Source organism: Rhineura floridana, chromosome 5 (genome assembly GCF_030035675.1).
Source record: "Rhineura floridana isolate rRhiFlo1 chromosome 5, rRhiFlo1.hap2, whole genome shotgun sequence".
Classification (NCBI taxonomy): domain Eukaryota; kingdom Metazoa; phylum Chordata; class Lepidosauria; order Squamata; family Rhineuridae; genus Rhineura; species Rhineura floridana.
Genome location: NC_084484.1, coordinates 188,254,886 through 188,276,275, shown reverse-complemented (window position 1 = coordinate 188,276,275; position 21,390 = coordinate 188,254,886). Strand labels below are relative to the sequence as shown.

The 21,390-nt window shown below is 49.6% G+C and overlaps 1 protein-coding gene across 1 annotated transcript in view; it reads right to left on the bottom strand.

Moving 5' to 3' along the window:
- The window catches only part of DNHD1 (dynein heavy chain domain 1), a 116,354-nt gene that overhangs the window by 89,981 nt on the left and 4,983 nt on the right, over window positions 1-21,390 (bottom strand). Inside the window, exons 2-10 of the mRNA XM_061629760.1 lie at window positions 18,219-18,897; window positions 17,938-18,117; window positions 17,214-17,417; window positions 16,987-17,097; window positions 16,708-16,864; window positions 14,634-14,885; window positions 14,269-14,412; window positions 13,962-14,052; window positions 10,525-10,793 (exon numbers count right to left, since the gene is read on the bottom strand). Coding sequence (XP_061485744.1) covers window positions 10,525-10,793; window positions 13,962-14,052; window positions 14,269-14,412; window positions 14,634-14,885; window positions 16,708-16,864; window positions 16,987-17,097; window positions 17,214-17,417; window positions 17,938-18,117; window positions 18,219-18,897 — 2,087 coding nt within the window. The remainder of the gene's footprint in view (window positions 1-10,524; window positions 10,794-13,961; window positions 14,053-14,268; window positions 14,413-14,633; window positions 14,886-16,707; window positions 16,865-16,986; window positions 17,098-17,213; window positions 17,418-17,937; window positions 18,118-18,218; window positions 18,898-21,390) is intronic.

Genomic DNA, 21,390 nt, shown 5'->3' with positions numbered 1-21,390 from the left:
CTAGACAATGTCCCAAGGTTGGGAAGGGACTAAGTATGCATCCTGAAGTCCCTGCACAGTTTCAGGGATCCTAGGGATGTGGGGTTGCATCCCGCACCAACCTGTGATGCCCTGCTACTGGGCTGGCATCATCCTCTCATTAGAATCAGTTGGTTTGATTCCTGTTGCACCATTTTTTTTCCTGTTTGAAGTTCACTACGGAGTGGTGTACTGACTCCCGCCAAGCTACGCCATACAGAGGCTTATTTTGTATATGCAAACCATGAAAGATAGCCTTGATTTGACTGATCTGCGAGTGCTTATTCTCAACATCAATGGCCTTGGTACAGTGGTGAAGCAGGCAAGAACAGAGGCCCTTCTGAAGAGAGAGCAACCCAGGAGCATCCTCTTACAAGAAACCGGTCAATGCCGCAACCCCAAAACCAAGCTGCTAAAGAGTTCATGAATAGGACACTTCCAAAACTAGGGGAGTTGCTATTATGATAGCGAAAACCTATGCCTTGGCAGTTAGGGATTCACTTGCTGATCCAGCTGAGAGATACCTGTTTGTGAAAAGATCTTTAGGCCAATTACAGCTGACTCTGGGGTCCATATATGCCCTGAATGCAGGACAGATTGCCTTCCTTTGAGACACACTCTCTCAATTGTGAGACTTCCAACAGGGGGAAAACATTTTGGGTGGAGACATTAATATAAGAATGGACACGTTAGACAGGAGCACTCCACAGGCAATGCCTTGAGGACAAGGCCCTCAGCTGAGATCTCTTTCGGATGACTTTGGGCTTGCAGATGTATGGGGGGAGTTTCATTCTGACACTTGAGACTACACATTTTATTCTTTCAGATTTAAATCTCTTTCCCGCATAGACTACCTTTTCACCCCGAGGGGCCTGTGGCCAATGATTATGTGGGAAGGAGAGCCTGGCTGGGAGTCCAGAGTCTGTGAGTTCAAATCCCTGCTCGTGTCTCCTGGGTGTCAAGGGCCAGCTAGAGATCACCCCCACAGGGAGTGGCTCAGGGGTTACGTGCCCTGCCACCTGTGCAGCCGTGGGCAAGCGGCAGAGTCCCAAGGAGCCCAGTTGCCCCCCAGCTGGCAGTTGCGGACAAGGAAGGGGCTGGCTTGTGCAGCTGTGGCAAGCTGAGCAGGCCCTAGCCAGCTGGGTTGGAATAGCCTGAGACGGAGGCAATGGTAAACCCCCTCTGAATACCGCTTACCATGAAAACCCTATTCATAGGGTAGCCATAAGTCAGGATCGACTTGAAGGCAGTCCGCCCACACTCTATAATTCGAGCAATAATGACTTCATAGAATCATAGAATAGTAGAGTTGGGGCCTATAAGGCCATCAAGTCCAAACCCTGCTCAATGCAGGAATCCAAATCAAAGCATTCCTGACAGATGGCTGTCCAGCTGCCTCTTGGATGCCTCCAGTGTTGGAAAACCCACTACCTCTCTAGGTCATTGGTTCTATTGTCGTATGGCTCTAACCATTAGGAAGTTTTTCCTGATGTCCAGTCAAAATCTGGCTCCCTGCACTTGAAGAGTGCTATCGTATCTCCTCTCAGTCCTCTTCTCCATGCTAAACATGCCCAGTTCTTTCAGTCTCTCTTCATAGAGCTTTGTTTCCAGTCCCATGATCATCCTTGTTGCCCTCCTCTGAACCTGTTCCAGTTCGTCCGCATCCTTCTTGAAGTGAGGAGACCAGAACTGGACGCAGTATTCAAGATGAGGCCTAACCAGTGCTGAATAGAGGGGAACTAGTACTTCACATGATTTGGAAACTATATTTCTGTTAATGCAGCCTAATATAGCATTTGCCTTTTTTGCAGCCACATCACACTGTTGGCAACAATTCCAAGATCCTTCTCACATGTATTGCTGAGCCAAGTATCCCCCATCTTATAACTGTGCATTTGGTTTCTTTTTCTTAAGTGTAGAACTTTGCATTTATCCCTGTTGAATTTCATTCTGTTGTTTTCAGCCCAATGCTCCAGCCTATCAAGGTCCCTTTGAATTTTGTTTCTGTCTTCCACGGTATTAGCTATGCCTCCCAATTTTGTATCATCTGCAAATTTGATAAACGTTCCCTGCACCTCCTCATCCAAGTTGTTCATAAAAAGGTTGAAGAGCACTGGGTCCAGGACTGAGCCCTGCGGTATCCCACTCGTTACTTCTGCTCAGTTTGAGAAGGAACCATTGATAAGCACTCTTTGAGTACGATTCTGGAGCCAACTGTGGAGCCACCTGAGAGTTGTTCTATCCAGCCCACATTTAGCTAGCTTGCTAATCAGAATTTCATGGGGCATTTTGTCAAAAGCTTTGCTTAAGTCAAGATATATTATGTCCACAGCATTCCCACAGTCTACCAAGGAGGCTACCTGATCAAAAAACGAAACAAGATTAGTCTGGCAGGATTTGTTCTTGATAAATCCATGTTGGCTTCTAGTAATCACTGCATTGTTTTCAAGGTGCTTGCAGACTGACCGCTTTATAAGCTGCTCCATAGTTTTTCCAGGGGTTGATGTAAGCTGTAGTTCCCTGGTTCCTCTTTCTTGGCCTTTTTGAAGATAGGGACAACATTACCCCTCCTCCAGTCATCTGGCACTTCACCTGTCCTCCATGATTTCGCAAAGATAATAGACAGCTGTTCTGAGAGTTCTTCATCCAATTCCTTCAATACTCTAGGATGCAGTTTATCGGGCCCTGGAGATTTGAACTCCTTCAAAGTGATTAGGTAGTCCACGAGCATTTGTCTATCAATCTCAAGCTCCAATCCTGCCCTTCTACTTCATGTTTCCCGGGAGGGTCATAGACCCTTTTTTGGAAGAAGACTGAGCCAAAGTAGGAATTGAGCAATTCTGCCTTTTCTTTGTCAACTGTTATCATTTTGCCATTCTCATTGAGTAGCTTCAGATTATCTTCCTATCCTCAAAGACTTGAACGCTGTAGATCAATGCTCCAGATCCCATCAGTGGCACTTCCACTGGTCTTCTCATAAATGAATTGGCCCAGTCAAGTTTAAAACAAACATTGCAGTTTTATTTCAAGAGAATGCTACCCCTGGTGTGAATTCCCATACACTATGGTATGAGATAAAATTGGTTGCAAGGGATCAATGCATCAGTGAGTCCAGCAGATTAAAGGCAGCACATAATCATGACATTCAAAGTCTCTTGCAAGAAATTGAAGAACTACACTAGGACTACAAAAGGTCAAGGGCTCCTAAGACCTACTGCAAACTTCTTCCCAAGTATAATGAACAGTAGCACCTCGAGACTGGAAATATTTATACAGGGTTGGCATATATGAAAACTCAGATACTATGAGTTTTGAGATAATCCTTCCAAACTGCTTGCACATTGTCCTGCCAGCTTGCCAGCCTTGCCCTGGCCTGCATTTAAAATGGCTAAATCCCAAAGCCTTGTGGGGAATTCTTCGCCTTGACATCTTTTCTGTTAACTTGCTAGCAAGCAGTTAAACCTTGATTTTCTTTCATCACTGTGACTTGGTGATTTTTACAACACAGCTGTATCAGCTTACAGTAGTTTTGCACCTTCTTATCAGTGGAAGGGGCCTGGTCAAGGCCGTAAAACTCCTTGCTTTGTTATGGGAAACCAAGGAGGCGCCAGGTGCTGTGGGAACATAGTTTTTTCATCCCTTTCATGAAAATGTTAATTGGTTAATTGTCTCTGGCTGGGAGGGATTTTTCATCCATAAGAAGAGGCTCAGAACTCTGGGTTTGTGTCCCACTTCCGAGCACCACCTTGCCTTTGGTGATGTTCTGTTGTGGCTCCTTTTTCAATCCTATGGTCTGTGAGTATAGCTTAGGCAGAAAGCTTTGTTATTTTGATTTGTGCCAAGAAACTTCCTTTACCTTTTTATTTACTAAACACTTTACCCGTTTGGGTGTATGGTATTAGGATTCAATTTGCTGCTACAACTTACTTTTGTGCACCTTCTTGTTTTTTGTAACCCTTTTTATGCTTTTCTTATTTTCTTTTTAAATAAACTTTAATTACTTTAAACCAACGTGTGTTCATTCCAGAGAAAGGGGTCAGTTCCTAAATTCAGTCCTTGCCATTTGACTACAACTACCGTGTAACAGAGAAATGTTTTACCTAAGACTTCAGAAGGGGCCAGGAGTGTATCCAGACTCTGGTCCTGAGAGGCTCAGGTGTTTAAGTGGGCTCTGGGGTTCCCTTTGCCCCAGAGTAGCTAACCAGTTGAAGGGTGGTGGCCGTACTACCTTGCAGGGTTGGTGTTAGTGTGCACAACCTTGGCAAATCAGGATTTGCTGGGATCAATTGCCCAAGGCTGGGGATTGACTCCTAGGACGGTGAGAGCAGACGGGGAAGGGATCCCCACTTTCACTACACACATGCCATTCAAAAGAAGAGGAACAGGAATGTAATCAGGGGTGTTCACAATAAGAAAAGATCCTCTGTGGCGCAGAGTGGTAAGCGGGGGTAACGCAGCCAAAAGCTCTGCTCACGGCCGGAGTTCGATTCCAATGGAAGGAGGAAGTAGAATCTCCAGTAAAAGGGGTCGAGGTCCACTCAGCCTTCCATCCATCCGTGGTTGGTAAAATGAGTACCCGGCATATGCTGGGGGGTAAAGAAAGGCCGGGGAAGGAACTGGCAATCCCACCCCATATATACGGTCTGCCTAGTAAACGTTGCAAGATGTCACCCTAAGAGTCAGAAAACGACTCGCATTACAAGTGCAGGGACACCTTCACCTTTTTACAATAGGAAAGAACATAAGAACATAAGAAGAACCTGCTGGATCAGGCCAGTGGACCATCTAGTCCAGCATCCTGTTCTCACAGTGGCCAACCAGGTGCCTGGGGGAAGCCTGCAAGCAGGACCCGAGTGCAAGAACACTCTCCCCTCCTGAGGCTTCCAGCAACTGGTTTTCAGAAGCATGCTGCCTCTGACTAGGGTGGCAGAGCACAGCCATCACAGCTAGGTGAGTTAATACTTGGTTCCAGAGACATATTGCAGGAATTCACACAATTTTAATCTTCCCTGTACTGCTCAGATAGCCCCACCACAAATTCTGTAGGACAGTACTTGAATGCAGCTGGGCTGGTGCTCATTGTCTATCTGTGCAATGCAGGGGAAATATGCAGAGTTCTATTTTTGAAGAAGAGGTAAGTGATGCTATTGAGAGGCTAAAAAAATAGGACGTCTCCAGGCCAGATGGGTACACCAGGGAGTTCTATAAGGCCTTTAGACTGGAACTCACCCCAAGGCTCTGTAGGGTATTTAACAATATACTCTCTGGAGGTCTCATTCCTGATTCTTGGAAGCGCTCCAGGTTGGTGATTTGGCTTCAACCAGGCAAAGATCTGACTCACCTGAGTTCTTATAAGCCCATTGCTCTGATTAATATAAATGCAAAGCTATTACCCACTGTCATGGTTGCCCATCTGAATGTCTCAATTGGCAATTATATCTTTTATGACCAAACTCGATTTCTACCGTGTTAGAATATAACAATTATGCGTGCGAAGTTTTGAATGTTGTCCATGCAACCAACTAAAGGAAAACCGAAGCAGCTTTGATATCATTGGATGTCTTCAAGGCATTTGATCGAGTAGAATGGGGCTGCCAATGCCCCCAGACCCACAATGCTGGCCTAGAGAACCCCTGCTCAGAGGTGGCCCCATGGCAGCAGTGGTAAGGCATCCATGGGATCCTGTTGGGTGGAGAGGCCCCCAACCACCAGACCACACTACCATCAAGCTATCTCCACAGACCAAAAGCCACCCACAGCAGCGCCTGCCATGGAGGCTTCCCATCCCCACAGAATGGTGGCCCTGCAGTTGTGAACAGGGGACAGCACTGCTCCCTGTTACGTGCAATACAGTTTACTTGTTCTGCTGCTACCAACTTGGGGGCTTCAGCTGGGAAGGGCATAGGAGGGCCCCACGGGAGGCAAGCCATAACCCCCAGGAGGCTGTGCTGCTGTTGAGTGCTCTGCAGCTCAGCCCCTTGGGAGTTAAGCTCTGAGGTGAGAGCCAAGCATGCACACACCTTCACCCACACAGCAGAGTGGCGGGCGCAGCTGAAGTTCTGGCCCTCCCAAGGCACAGATGGGTGGGAGAGGCAGAAGGGAGGGGGATTGAGAAGTGTGGTGGGAGGAGACCCTTGGCCCAGTCCTGCCAACAGAGGCCATCTGTGGCACTGGGAAGGATTCCCTAACAAGTGGGCATGGGTGAAGGTAGGTGGGTGGGTGGGGGGCAGCATGCAGGGGAACTGGCACAGTCCTAACTGTCCCCTCCCTGCCCCCTCCAGCTCCCAATGTCTGACCTGCCCCGGAGGTGCTCAGAGCTGGTGGCCAGAAGCAGTGGCCTGAGCCAACACCTCCCGCACAGCCCAAGGGAGCTCCAAGTAATACACAGAAGGCATTCCAGGCAGGACACGTGCTGAGGGTGCCATTTGTTCCCTGAGGAGCAGCCTGAGCAACTGCCCCATGCCCAACCTGGAAGTGCCGGAGCAACCCGTCGCCCTCCTCCCACCGGCGGTGCTTGCCCAAGCCATGGAAGCCGCACCTGAGGCAGCTGTAGCCCAGCAGCCTGCTGAGATTCCACCTGCTGGCATCGCGGTCAGTCTGCCCTGCAGCTGGACTGACCCCAGGCAGAGTTGCGTGTGGCTGGCAGTACCCCAGGGGGGCCTCCCTGGCCACGAGCACTCATGCCGTGCTGAGGCGGACAGCCAGGCGTCTGCCTGTGACCTGGTGAGGGCTCCATGGTGACGTCTGTTCCCCCTCCCACCCCGCAGGCTCCCTGGAGGTGGCGATGCTGATGCAGCAAGAACCACTGCTGAAGGCTTTCCACATCGCTCCCATGCCAGCGCCCACTGGCTCCCATCCAGGGAAGGCCCCTGGCCCACCTGAGGCACCCTCAGCAGCGCTTCCCAAGCCCCCAGTGGTGCCCTCGTACCTGCCATGTTCTCCGGAAGCAGGCCCCTCTGGCTTGGATCAGCCTGCCCCACTCCTGGAGGAGCTGCTGGAGCTGCTTCTGCTTCCTCAGGCAGCCCCTCCCTGCCCCCAGGCACAGCCAGATGAGTTGTCCCCCCCCCGCCTGAGCTGCTGCCTGCCCCTCCCTTCTTCCCCTCCCGGGGCCTTCAGGGGCCCCCTATGCCTCTGCCTTTTCTGCTGGTGCCTGTGCTGCCCCCCCAACAGCTACGACAGCAGCAAGGGCGGCAGCGGCTACAGGGACAGGAAGGATGCTCAGGGCGACCCCAGCAACAGGGATGGGGAGCCACCCTACCACCCCCCTGCCTGAGAGATGATAGGGGGTAGGAAAGGATGGGGGAGGAGGGGCCTGATGAAGGGAATGATGGTGAGCTGGATGGCAATGATGTGCCCGTGGTGGAGGCTGGCGTGAACAAGAGGGAGAGACTGCACCCACGTGCCAGGCCCTCGCCCTTCGCAGACACTTCCTCAGATGGTGGCTGTACTGTGGGATCACACAGAGGCTGGGCACCTCTGGAAGGATGCCACCAACACCTCAGCCCTTGCGGTGCGTGCCATCTGGGATGGCCCTGGGGAGGTGGCAATGCAGCTGTGGGCAATGTCGGCATCCGTGCAGGGTGTCCAGCGTTTGGCGGATGGGGGCATGGCAGCTGCCTGGGCCAGTCAGAGGCCTCCACCAGAGCACCCAGCAGAGCAACAGGCTAGTGGTGGCGGCAGAGGTGTCTGCGATGTTGAAAACACTAAAAGAGACAGCTTTGGAGCAACAGCACCTGCCCGTCCCGTAGCTGCACCTTGCTGTAGGCGATGGGACTGTCCGTGGGTGTGGGGTGCAGGGAGGGCGGCTGCAGGTGAGCACAGCAGGGGGCTGACGAGGGTGTCCATGTGCGTCTCTTTACCCGGTCGCACTGTGTTGTGCTGCCTGGGCATGCAATTGGCGGGTGCGTGGTGTGCATGTGTGTAAGCGGGTGTCGCTGTGCTTGTCTGGCGGGACGGCTGCTCTGGCTGCTGCAAGCTGCACCGACTCCATAATGTGTGTGTGTGTCTGTGTGTGTGTGCGTGCGTGCGTGCACACTGTGGTATTCCAGTGCTGCTGATCCTGCTTCCCAGGGGCTGTGGGTGCGGATTCCGGTCTTTTGTGCCCAGCCTCAGCAGGATGCCTGTGGCTCCCTGGGGGTGGCTGCCATTGCTGCCATGGCGCAACAAGTGCTCTGCCAGGAGCTTGTTTCCCTGATGTTCTGGCTGCATACTGCTGTCTGTCTGTCTCCTCAGGATAAGTTCACTTGCACTTCCTGGTTCTTACTCCCCAGCAGGGTTTCTGGGAGGGCAGTTTTTACTTTCTGGTCTCTGCACGCAGCTCTGCCAGGTGAGCTGGAGTTCAGCCGGCCCAGAAGCTCCTGAACGGCAACTGGAAGCAGCAGAACTTTACACCGGCTTTACTTCTGCTGATTTCCTCTGAGCTGGATTGCTCCGCCCAGGTGTCTAGACGTTTTATGCCTTTGTTGTGACTGGAACACGTGTGTAGCCAGTCCACGTGAGCCTAACTGAAGTCACTTATTACTACGGCATTTCCTCTTCTAGATGCCTTGTTGATTTCATTCTCTATCTCAAGATAACTCTGAGCATTATGATCGGGGGGGGGGGACACACGATAGCACAGCCCCAGTACTAAATTACTATTGGGGCCCACTATTACCACTCACAATGATTCCGTGGAGGAGTCTGACCCGTTGGGATTTCTAGCTTTATTTATTTATTTGATTTCTTAGTCGCTTATCTGGCTGGCTACCCAGCCACTCTTGGGTAGCCACCCAGCTTGTTGGGACTCTGCATCTTCTTTGAGATAGAGAGCAATACCACCTCCAGTATGTCCTTCCCAGTCCCTCCTATAGAGTTTGGATCCAGAGATAATCATGTTCCACCAGTTCTCTCCCTTCCACCAGATTTCTATTATGCCCACTGTCATGAACCTGTATATGTTCATGAGTTATTAAAAATCTCATAAGTAATATCTTGGCTCAAGCAAGGGACTCTGGGAGATTTTACAGTTAGAAAAGACAGGCCTCTGACAAGGTAATATTCTAAGTTTCACTTTCCAGCTGAAGACAGTTAGAAGAAGCCTCAACAAGCTGCACCTGGTTATCTGTGCTGATTAGCAAGTGCCTGGCACTCAAGGTCATCCCTGGCCTGTGCAGTTTGAAACACAGTTGGGAGGGGGGCCTGGAAGGCGCGAAAAAGTGAGAAACACCTAGAAGAAGGTTACATCAGCCAACTCCTGATTGGTCAATTAATCTTGGACCGTTAGGATTCTTTCCCTTAAGTATAGGGCTGGAAACCCTTAGCCTTTGTTCCCTGAAGTTGACCTAAAGGGTTCCTGGTTCCCCTAGTGTTGCCTATGGGAGGCAACTACGCAGAGTTCCATTCTTCTTGTTCTGAGGCCAACCTCTCTTAGGGGAGAAGCCTTTGCAACCATCTACCTCATGTGTAAGTATTAGACTAGAAAGGTTATTATTTTCCTGCTGTGTCTTTGAATCCTCTTATTTGTACCTAAACCCCTGTTGGGTGTATGGTCTTAAGGATTACTTGCTGCTATATGTTTATGTGCACTTATATATTTTTAATAAAGCTACTTCTATTTAACCTGGTGTGTTCCTTGAGAGAGAGGATGGTTCTGGATTCAGTACCTTGGCCATTCTCAGTCACATAACTACCAAAGAGGGAAAAAGAAGTTCAAAGTTTACTTCTAATTTGAGGTATTAAACCAGAGGTTCCTGGCAAGGAGTGTAACTTTGGCTCTTGCCTTATAGGATCTTGGTTCTACCTATTTCCTGGGCTCAGAGATCCCCTGGCTCTGAGTGGACCAGTAACAGGGGTGGTGGCAGCCTACCTTCTACCTTGCAGGGTTGTTGTGAGCGTACACAGCCTTGGCAAGGGTGAAGTGGTATTTTCGGTTCTAGTCCCATTTTTCCTAGGGTGGGGTTTGGGTCTGACGCATGATCCCTGTGCCTTGACGGTAGGGATTCATGACACCCACTATATCAGTGCTGCCCTCTAAGCACTTCAGCTTGCCCATCTTGGCTCGGAGGCTTCTAGAATGGTGTATAAACACTTACATACAGGGTCTCTCTCCAAATGTTTTTGTACTTGTGTTATAGCCTGTTGTATTTTGCCCTTGCTATCATGAATCGGCTGGTGTATGTTCCAGACCCTCCTCCACCAGTGATGCAAATGGATAAAGTGTATGCATCAGGATGGAAAACAAATTGCACCAAAGGCAAAGGAAGCAGACAAAAACTCTAAAAGAGGCAGCTTCAACTCAACGGTACCTGCTCTTGTCCCCTTCACTGCGCTGTTGCTGAAGAGGTCCTGCTCAGTTCATGAGCCCAATGCTGGCCCAAATTAATTGACCCTGGACAAGTCCCTGGGCAAAGCAATCAAAAGCCCTGTTCCAAATGCTGACTACTGCAGCTCCCTATCCTAGGTAATACCAAGAGGGATTGCTGCCCCAGCCGAAGCTCAGCAAACTCTTTCAATGGACACACTCACTGTGAGCAGGGTATGCTGCTTGGCCAGAGCCTTCTCGATGATGCTGTCTGATCGCAGGTCCTTCTCCAATTGCTCACGCGACAGTAGGGGGTACTCGCCCCTCAGCCGGTGGCCAACCACCTCCAGGCCACCAAACGCCTTCAGGTCCAGCCGATGTACCAGCTCCGGCTTCTCGCCACAGAGCACTGCTGTAGGCAGCCGGTGGAGCTGCCCTGTGGACTCTGAGGAACCCTGGTCAGCACTGCTGCTTGCATCTGCCACACCCACAGCTGGAAGAAGACAGAGCAAACACTACCTTAGTGGACCGGCTGGGGAAAGACCCGTATCCCACAATTTAAATCTGGATAATACATAATAAAAGCAAAGCACATAAAACAATCAAGCAGAGCAGAATCAGCAGAAACAGCAGCAGCAGCAATACAGTTAACAAGGAATTCTCAACAAGCCTAAAAAGCCCTCCAAAAGAATGGCTTATCATGGTGGAGCAAGAAGGAAGTTCTATTGAATTGAACTGAACTGAACTGAAACTTTATTTTTACCCCTCCCTTTTTCCAAACTGGAACTCAGGGCGGCTTACAAATAAAACTACATGTAGTTAAAAACAGAAAACATACAATTAAAATACAATTAAACTATGCACAACCTTAAAACCATAAAACGCACGTAAAAATCTAAAAACAATTTAAAATAATACAGATAATAATATAAAACAATAAAACAAGCCTTGTAAAGCCCAATCCTAAACACCTTCTATCCCAAAAGCCTGTTGGAATAAAAGAGTCTTTACTTGCCGACGGAAGGACGGCAAGGAGGGGGCCATTTGTGTCTCCCTAGGAAGGGAGTTCCAGAACCTAGGAGCAGCCACCGAGAAGGCCCTATCTCGCGTCCCCACCAATCGCACTTGTGAGGGTGTTGGGACTGAGAGAAGGGCCTCTCCTGAAGATCTCAGGGCCCGGGCAGGCTCGTATAGGGAGATACGGTCTGACAAATAGCCTGGACCTGGGCTGTATAGGGCTTTAAAGGTCAAAACCAGCACTTTGAATTGTGACCGGAAACAAACTGGCAGCCAGTGGAGCTGTTGTAACAAGGGAGTTGGATGGTCCCTGTAACCAGCCCCTGTTAATACTCTGGCTGCAGCTCTTTGCACCAGTTTAAGTTTCCAAACAGTCTTCAAAGGCAGCCCCACGTAGAGCGCATTACAGTAGTCTAAACGGGATGTAACTAAGGCATGCATCACCATAGTCAAATCAGGCATTTCCAGGAACGGGCGCAGCTGGCACACTAGTCTTAAATGGGCAAAGGCACTCCTGGCCACGGCCAAGACCTGAGCCTCCAAGTTCAAAGCTGAGTCCAGGAGCACACCCAAACTGCAAACCTGTGTCTTCAGGGGGAGTGTAACCCCATCCAGCACAGGCTGAATCCCTATTCCCTGATCTGCCCTTCGACTGACCAGGAGCACCTCCATCTTGTCTGGATTTAGTTTCAATTTGTTCGCCCTCATCCAGTCCATCACTGATGCCAGGCACTGGTTCAGGACCAGGACAGCTTCTTTGGCTTTAGGTGGAAAGGAGAAATAGAGTTGGGTGTCATGCACCGAACCCCAAACCCCCGGACAACCTCTCCCAGCGGTTTCATATAGATGTTAAATAACATGGGGGACAAACCTGAACCCTGAGGGACCCCATAGGTCAACGACCAAGGAGTCAAACAGGAGTCCCCCAGCACCACCTTCTGAGTTCGTCCCTCCAGAAAGGAATGGAGCCATCGTAACACGGTGCCCCCAAGTCCTATCCCAGCAAGGCGGTCCAGAAGGATACCATGGTCGATGGTATCGAAAGCTGCTGAGAGGTCCAGTAGAACTAACAGGGACACACTCCCCCTGTCCAGCTCTCTGCATAGGTCATCCACCAAGGCAACCAAAGCTGTCTCTGTCCCGTAACCAGGCCTGAAACCAGACTGAAATAGATCCAGATAATCCGTTTCATCCAAGAATCTTTGGAGCTGGGCGGCCACCACACACTCTATTACCTTACCCAAAAATTGAATGTTGGAGACTGGCCGATAATTTCCTATTATGGAGGGATCCAGGGAGGGCTTTTTCAACAAAGGCCGTACAACTGCCTCTTTTAGGCACGATGGAATTCTGCCTTGTTGTAAAGAGGCATTAACTACTTCCCTCACCCACTTGGCCAGTCCCCCCTGGCACTTTTAATGAGCCAGGAAGGGCAAGGATCCAGGAGACATGTAGTGGCTCTCGCCTCTCCAAGGATCTTGTCCACATCCTCAGGCTGTACAAATTGAAAGGAATCCATTATTATTGGACAAGCAGGAGCCAAAGTTACATCCCCTGAGACTGAATTTTAGCGTCCAAGTCAGAGCGAATCTGAGCGACTTTATCTGCAAAGTGACGTGCAAATTCTTGACAGCGGGCTGTTGAGTGGTCTATATTACCCTCCTGAGGGCCAGATTTAAAAGACCCCTGACCACTCGAAACAGCTCCGCTGGACGGCTCCCAGCAGACGCAATGGTGGCAGAAAAGAAAAGTTTCTTCTTGGCCCGCACTGCCACGGAGTAGGCCTTCAGATAGGCTCTAGCCCGTGTTTGGTCAGACTCGCACCGAGTCTTCTGCCAAGTCGCTGAAGTCCCCATCTTATTCATTTCATTGCCGCCAGCTCCCTGGTAAACCAGGGAGCTGGTTTAGCTCCACTCCGTAAGAGGGGACGCTCAGGAGCAATCGTGTCCACCGCCCTGGTCATTTCCCCATTCCAGAGGTCAACCAGGGCTTCGACTGAATCACCTGCCGCGGTGACAGGAAAATCCCCAAGAGCCATCAGGAAACCATCCGGATCCATCAGCCTCCTGGGGCGGACCATCCTAATAGGTCCCCCACCCCTGCAGAGGTTCTGAGTCCCAGTGAGTCCAAACCCAACCAGGTAGTGATCTGTCCAAGACAACGGAACTATAGAAAGTTCCTCCACACCAAGATCACCATCATCCCATCCAACACAGAAAACAAGGTCCAAAGTGTGACCAGCGACATGAGTGGGGCCAGATACTACTTCGGACAGACCCATGGTTGTCATGGAGGCCATGAAATCCTGAGCCACTCCTGACAGAGCAGTCTCGGCTTGGATGTTGAAGTCACCCAATACCACAAGCCGAGGGGACTCCAACACCAACCCCGAGACTACCCCAGCTAGCTCAGGAAGGGAGACTGTTGAGGGTTTGGTGCCACTGTTGAAGAGGGCCTGTCCAACACAGCCACCACCACCTCCTCTTACAGGATGCCCTTACAACATATTCCAGTCTCAAATACTTGAGCACATTAAAATGTGACACCCACACCTCCCTGAGAGCAAAAAGAGGCCAGGCAACTGCCCATTGGGATGGGAGTTCATCCTTACACAGGCCTTTTGCTCTTCCCCTTCCTGGCTCACCACTTGGTTGGGCTGGATGTTGCTCAGCTTCAGATGTAATGCTCTGTGGGCTCTCTGACAGATCTGACCTCACACTTTTGATCCGGGTTGTCTGAAGGAAACAGAAAGCTAGGAAAATTCTCCCAAGACCACTGCCTACTCAGGCAATAGAGCAAAGCCCCATTCCAACCTCATCTGAGTAGTCCACATCTACTCCTTGAAACTGGGGTAAGTGTAAGACACCAAGAGGAGAGAATATAAGCGGGATGGGGTGGGGTGGAGAAGAGGCAGGATCCTCCTTGTGTATTGACCCAGGAGGCTCACCAACCTGCAGGACTGATTCCACAACAGTATTCACAGCCCCCAACAGGCAGTCCTCCAGCTCCTTGCTAGAGGGAAAGAGCATGAGCTGGCTGTCAGCACTGAACACCAGCTGCACCCGGAGGACAGCTTTTCGTCTGATGCCATCAGCCTGCAGAGAGACATACCAAAAGGCAGGTGAAAAGGCTTCTGGGACAGGACATGGCCTCCTATCTGCTCTGCAAGCAAAAAGCTGAGCCTGGCACTGGAAGCATCCCTGTGTGCATAGGCACTGTTCCCATATCGCCTGTTGGAGGAGACCCTGGGAACTGTCGCCTCCCACCATCCGCCCAGAGTGGGGTAGAAAAGAAGGGCCTCCCTGGGATACAGCACCTTCATGGTGTGGCTGACAAACGCTGTGACTTCCTCATGCATCGCAGAGACCAGGGTCTGGCAGATGAGGAAGTTCACCAGCAGGGCCAAGAAGCCCAGCCTCTGCAACCAGGATTCAGCTTCCTGCAAGCGGCGCTGCAGCCCCTCATACTGCATCCGCTGCTGGTACAGCGATTCCTTGGTGATGTACAGCTTGTAGCTTTGCACCTGCATCTGCAGCCCACGTACCATCTTGTACGTGTCATCCCGTACCTGCCAGAGTAACGTTTTACTTATTTACTTATTCAGAATATTTCTATCCCACTCTTCTACCCTACAACAGCACACTTGCAATAAAATCATATACAGTAAAATCACAAAAACATTAAAACAGATAAAAATACATAAAATACAATTAAGTATAGGGGAGTGACATTAAAAGGGAGGAAGCAGGGAGGTCTTCTTGGGGTAGGGTATTCCAGAGCTTGGGGGTCACGGCTGAAAAGGCTCTTCCCGTTTGCCTGCCAGTCTGGCATCTTTCATTCCAGGCACACAGAGGAGACCAGAGGCAGCCCATCTTAAATCATGGGCAGGTACATATGGGCTTAAGCAGTCCCTCACGTACATTGGTCCAAGACCGTTTAGGGCTTTAAAGGTCAGAACCAGCACTTTGAATTGGGCCCGGAAGCAAATTGGGAGCCAGTGGGGTCGATAAAGCACAGGGGTGATATGCTCCCTGCGCCGTGCTCCAGTTAACATTCTGAGTGCTGCATTTTGAACCAACTGTAGTTTCCGAACCGTGAAACTTTACAGAGTGATGAGGAGAGGAACAACAAAGTGGAGGGAACTCCATGGAAAAGGGTGACATGAGCAGAAAAGCTAGAAGACACTCTGCACCAGTGGAACCACTTTCAGGCACTTGAGGATGAGATTGGAGAACAGCCTGCAGATAAAGAATTACAGGAGACCCTGAGGGACATCAAATAAGAGGCTGAAGCTCAGTCAAGCAGAGGTACTGAAACCACACCACATGACAAGAAGAGTAGTAGTAGTGGAGGACTCCCTACTGCGTGGGATTAAAACCCAAGAGTGCCAAGAAAACCTATGGACTTGCCAGGTATGCTGTCTCCCTGGAGAACATATTAGAGATGTGACTGGAAGGTTGCCAACACTCATAAAGCCCACTGGCGCATATCCCTTTCTTCTCATCCACATGGGAACAAATGATAGTGCCTAGCAGAGCTACGAAGAAATCACATCAGACTTTGACGCTCTGGGAAGGAAACTCAACGACTTCGGGGCCCAGATAGTTTTCTCATCCATCCTTCCAGTACTTAGAAGAGGAATAGATAAGGAAAGAAAAATATTCCAGGTGAAAGGTGGTGCAGACATGAAAGATTTGGATTCTGCGACCATGGGCTACACTCTCCGGAAGATGGACTGCGCACAAGTAATGGGTTGCACTTCACAAGGACTGGGATGAATATGTTTGGACACAGCAATGATAACTTCATCAGGAGGGCTTTAAACTGATCCTACGGGACAGGGAGACATAAACTTGGAGGAAATGATTTACGAAGGCTTATGCACAGAAACAGGAACTGAGGCCCAATAATAGTCTTCATAAATATGTAGGAAGGAAGCCAGACCATAAATCACGTCTTCAGTGTCTGTATATTAATGATCAGAGTATAGGAAACAAACAGGAAGAACTTGAACTCTTAATACAGGAGAGTAAATACAACTTCATAGGTATAACTGAAACTTGGTGGGATGACTCCCATGACTGGAACACAGTGATTGAAGGATATAACTTGTTCAAAAACAACAGAATAGAAATGGAGGCAGAGTCACACGATACGTTAAAACTATATATCGCTGCAGAGAAATACAGGAGGATGGGCTCAGTAGCACCACCGAGAGTATCTGGATTAAAATAAATGGGGCAGGGAACAAAAGGAACATGTTGGTTGGAGTCTACTACCAACCATTCACTCTCTCTCTCTCTCTCTCTCTCCCTCTCACACACACACACACACACGGGGGGAGAGAGAGAGAGAGAGAGAGAGAGAGAGAGAGAGAATCTGGTGCTTACCATCTCCAAGATAGAGGAGCAGAGGCTGAGGAACCTGCTGAGTAGTCCTTGGGCATTGCTATTCTCCTGGGCCAGGGCCCGTTTGAGCTCGGGGAAGGTGTAACATTTGCAGCTGTCTGTTGGCAGCCAGTGGATGGATTTTAGCTCCTGCAGGAGTCTGCAAAGGAGAGGCAGGAAACAGCTGCCAGGACGAAGGAAAGCAGAGGCACCACAAGGGGCAGGAGGACATATGGGAGCAGATGCTCCAGCCCCTTGTCCAGGGCCTCTCCCATCTCTCACCTGGAAATGTGAAGAAGAGCTGCTCCAAAGTGGGGCACTGCCTGGAGCAGTTGCAAGCGCAGCTTCTCTTGGCGCTTCAGGCGCTGCAGATGTTTGACATTGAAGCACCAGCTGGTGGGGCAGGAGAGGGAGGGCCATCAGACTGAGCCCCCCTCCTCCTGCCACCCTGAGGAGAAGCTGCTATCACAGGACTCCCATCCCACGCCTCTTCCCTCCCTCCCTCTTACCGGGCAAAGGCCTTGCGGACCAAGAAGAGCCGGAAGAAGGGGATATACTGCATCAGCTGCCACAGCACAGCTTCCCGATGCCATTCACCCAGGGACAGGGCCTCGGACCCTTCCTCAGGGTGCACGTGCAGTACCCCAAATGGCGAGAAAACATAGTGCTGAGGACTGATCAGGTGCTTGGGAACCACCACCAGGTCATAAGGCCTGCAAAGACAAAGGGAGGGCGCATGAGCATGACTTCCTGAGGAGGCTCTAAGCAGGGCATTCATGCCTCCCCTGAACTCTCCTGTCCTCCCCCGCTGTCAAAGGGAAGGACACGTCACCTGATCAGACAGAGTCGGTATCGACTAGCAGTGGCTCTCCAGGGTTTCAGGCCAGGGACGCTGCCAGCTCCCACTGGAGGTACTGGAGACTGAACCCAGCACCTTCTGTATGCAAAGCATCTGCACTCAGGCCCTTGCCTTGAAGCTTATGTAACTCTGCAAAGGACTGTGCACACCAGTGACACTATACAAGTGACGACTGAGCCACAACAAGAAGAAAAGCAGATTCTAGGCTCAGTCTGCAGAATCTCCAGTTGGATCAAAACTGGGAGAGGCCTCTGGCCAAGATCCTGGTGATGGGAAAAGACGGGGCTGAACAGAGTGGACAGCATCTTAATCAAAGAAAAGGGCAAGATCGGGATTCAGCCACAGGAAGGAACACCTGGAAATGACAGCGTTACCTGAAGTGCCGGTTCTGGGCGACATTGAGGTAGAGGAAACTTATTTCCCCTGCATGTCGGTTCCTTGCAAAGACCTCGGCTGCCTGGAGACTTGTCACCAGCTGTTCTCTGCCTGCTGACGCCGCAGCTGTCTTACTGGGGACTGGCCCTGGTGCTTCTTTGTCTGGATCTAAGGAGGGTCTGCAGCAAAAGACGAAAGGAAGAGAGAGAGGCTAGAGCCAGTGGGACATTGATTGGCAGAAGTCCCAAAGGGTGCCCAGGGAAGCTTGGCGAGGCCTTACTCTGCAGCACTGCTTGAGCTGGCACAAGGGCATTCTGTTGGCACGTCTGCAGCTAGATTCAGCGGCATGAGGCCCAGCCTGCCAGCTCGGGGGGCCTCTTCTTGAGCCACCTGGCTGCCTACTGGCCCCACACATCTCTGCAGCTCCTGGAGAGAAACAGGGCGTGGCTGCAGCATGCCAGAGGCCCCAGCCATTACCCGGTCAGTGGCAAAAGGGCACGACTGGCCCACAAAGACTGGCCCTCGGCTGGAGAGCAGCAGCCTAGCTGGTTCTGTAGGGTCTCGAGGGCATGAAGTCCGTGGAGGGGCCCACAGTACAGCACAGTCCTCGGGGAAGACCTGCCAAATAGACCCCAGAATGTCCAGGTCAGAAACCAAGGCCTGGCTGCTGAGGAACTGATAGTAGAGTCCCTCCAGGTATGGCACCAGCTCCACTCGCCCAGACAGCAGCTGCTGAAAGGGGGCAATCAGCTGCAGCACTTCTATCAAGCGCAGCCAGGCCCGCCGGCCGCCCTTCTGCAGCACTGCTTGGAAGATGGTGATCAGTTCTGCCACGAGCACATCCAGGTGCTTGGGCTCTGCATGCCCGGCCTCTTGGAGCTGAGTGGTTAGGCATTGGCGGAGGGAATGGGCCCAAGAATGGTCCTCCTGCAATGCTGGGCTGTGTGGCATTTGCCTGCCTGCAAAGAGACACAAAAGGTGATGAATCAGAACCATCCCAGAACAGGCCTCTTCAGGCACGGGATACAATAACAAGGAAAAAAAGAGGGCCTCTGAGGAGGAACAATATACATACGGCCTTCAGCACCAGGAAAGAACACTTCATTCCCCCCCAGGCTTTTCAGTAATGTTAATAGTTTCATTAGTCTTAACAGCAGCACAGTTTTAAGGGTTTGTTTGTTTGTTAATAATTAATTAATTTAGACTTATATCTTACGTTATGTTAAGGTTTATTTCTAGGCCGCCTTTGAGCCAAAAAGGCCCCCAAGGTAGCTTACACACAAATAGAAAAAACACAAATACACAATACAAATAAACACAATACAATTTACAAAAATTCAAGCCATCAAAATCCTAGCATTTCTAAAAAGCAGCAACAGCTAAAAACCAAACACATTCATCTTCCTGGTAAAGGACAGTCCCTAGAAAAATGTCACTAAGAGCAGCAGGGGTGAGGGGGCAAGGCAGGTGGAGAAGCTTCCCCTTGATGCCCCAGCACAGTCTCACCCCTGCAGCAGTCTCACCCTTCCTCCCAGTAGGAGCACAGGATGGCAAACAAAAGCAGTAAAACACTCTAAAACATCATAAATACAGACTTTATATTACAACATCCTTAAAAACATATTAAAACAAAACATCTTTAAAAAAAATTTTTTAAGCTTTAAAAACATCTTTTTTTAAAAAAAAAAAGAGCATTAAGAACACATTAAACAGCAATTCCAACACAGACACAAACTGGGATAAGGCCTCTATGTAAAAGGCTTGTTGAAAGAGGAAGGTCTTCAGTGGGTGCTGAAAAGATAGCAGAGATGGCGCCTGTCTAATACTTAAGGGGAGGGAATTCTACAGGGTAGGTGCCGACACACTAAAGGTCCGTTCCCTATATTGTGCAGAACGAACCTCCTGATAAGATGGTATCTGCAGGAGGCCCTCACCTGCAGAGTGCAGTGATCGACTGGGTATATAAGGGGTGAGATAGTCTTTCACATATCCTTGTCCCAAGCTGTTATAGGGCTTTGTACACTAAAACCAGAGTCTTGAACTTAGCTCCTCTAGGATGCACACCTTAACCTCCTCTAGGATGCACACCTTAATGTGGTGAGGTGGTTTGAAAGTGTTGAATAAGTTGAGAGCAATGCCGTCAGAGGTCTAGACCAAGAGGCTAGACTCCTAGCAGGGGCACCCAAGGCGGAATGGTCAAAGCTGAGACACCAGACTAGGATGTATCCAGACTCAGAGAAAGGCAATGGTAAACCACCTCTGAATACCTCTTGCCACGAACACCCTATGAACAGAGTATCCAAAATGCAACACGAGATAGTGCTGGAAGATGAGACCCCCAGATCAGAAGGCACTCACCGAGCTACTGGGGAAGAACAAAGGACACGTATGAGTAGCGCTGTGACTAATGATGCAGCTGGGTCAAAGCCGAAAGGAAGCCCAGAGGCTGATGCGCACAGATGCGAAAGGAGAGTCCGGAGTTGTACAAAGCACACAATAGGAATATGGAGTGTGAGAAGCATGAACCAGGGAAAGTTAGAAATTGTCAAACATGAAATGGAACGTATCACTATTACAATACTTGGCGTGAGTGAATTAAAATGACGGGAATGGGACATTTTCAATCGGGCAAGGACAAAATATTTTATGTAGGAAATAAGAAATTAAGAAGAAATAGGGTTGCTTTAATAATGAGAAGTGATGTAGCAAAAACAATTAAGAGCTACAACGCAAGGTCTGTCTGAGCGAGTGATATCAATGAGATTAAACAGGAAACCTATTAACATAACCATCATCCAAATCTACACTCCAACAGCAAATGCAGAATTGGAGAGATTTTATGCAGAAGTACAGGAAGAAATTGATCACACACCAAAACAAGGTGTGCTGATAATCATGGGGGACTGGAACGGAAAAGTAGGGAACAGAGAAGAACTAGGAATTGTGGGGAAATGGGGCTTAGGAGATAGAAATGAAGCAGGAGAAAGACTTATTGAATTCTGTGAAGCCAATAATTTGTTTCTTGCAAACACATTTTTTGAACAACCGAAAAGACGACTGTACACATGGACATCACCAAATGGTCAATGTAGGAATCAAATTGATTATATAATTGGTAGCAGAAGATGGAGAAGTCCATACTTTCTGCAACAACAAGATCAGGAGCAGACTGTGTACAGATCATGAACTGGTCATATCGAAAATCAGAGTAAAGCTAAAGAAGAACAAAGCAATCATAATGCCAAAATACAATTTAAATAACATCCCAGAAGAATATAAAGATCAAATAAGGAACAGATTTGAGGCTTTAAACTTAGTTGACAGAGAACCAGAAGTACTATGGAGTGAAGTCTGAGACATTATCTGGGAAGAATGCAAAAAGACAGTATCTCTAGTTAAAAAGAGAGAAAGACCTCAATGGATGACTGAAGAAACTCTTCAAATGGTTAAAG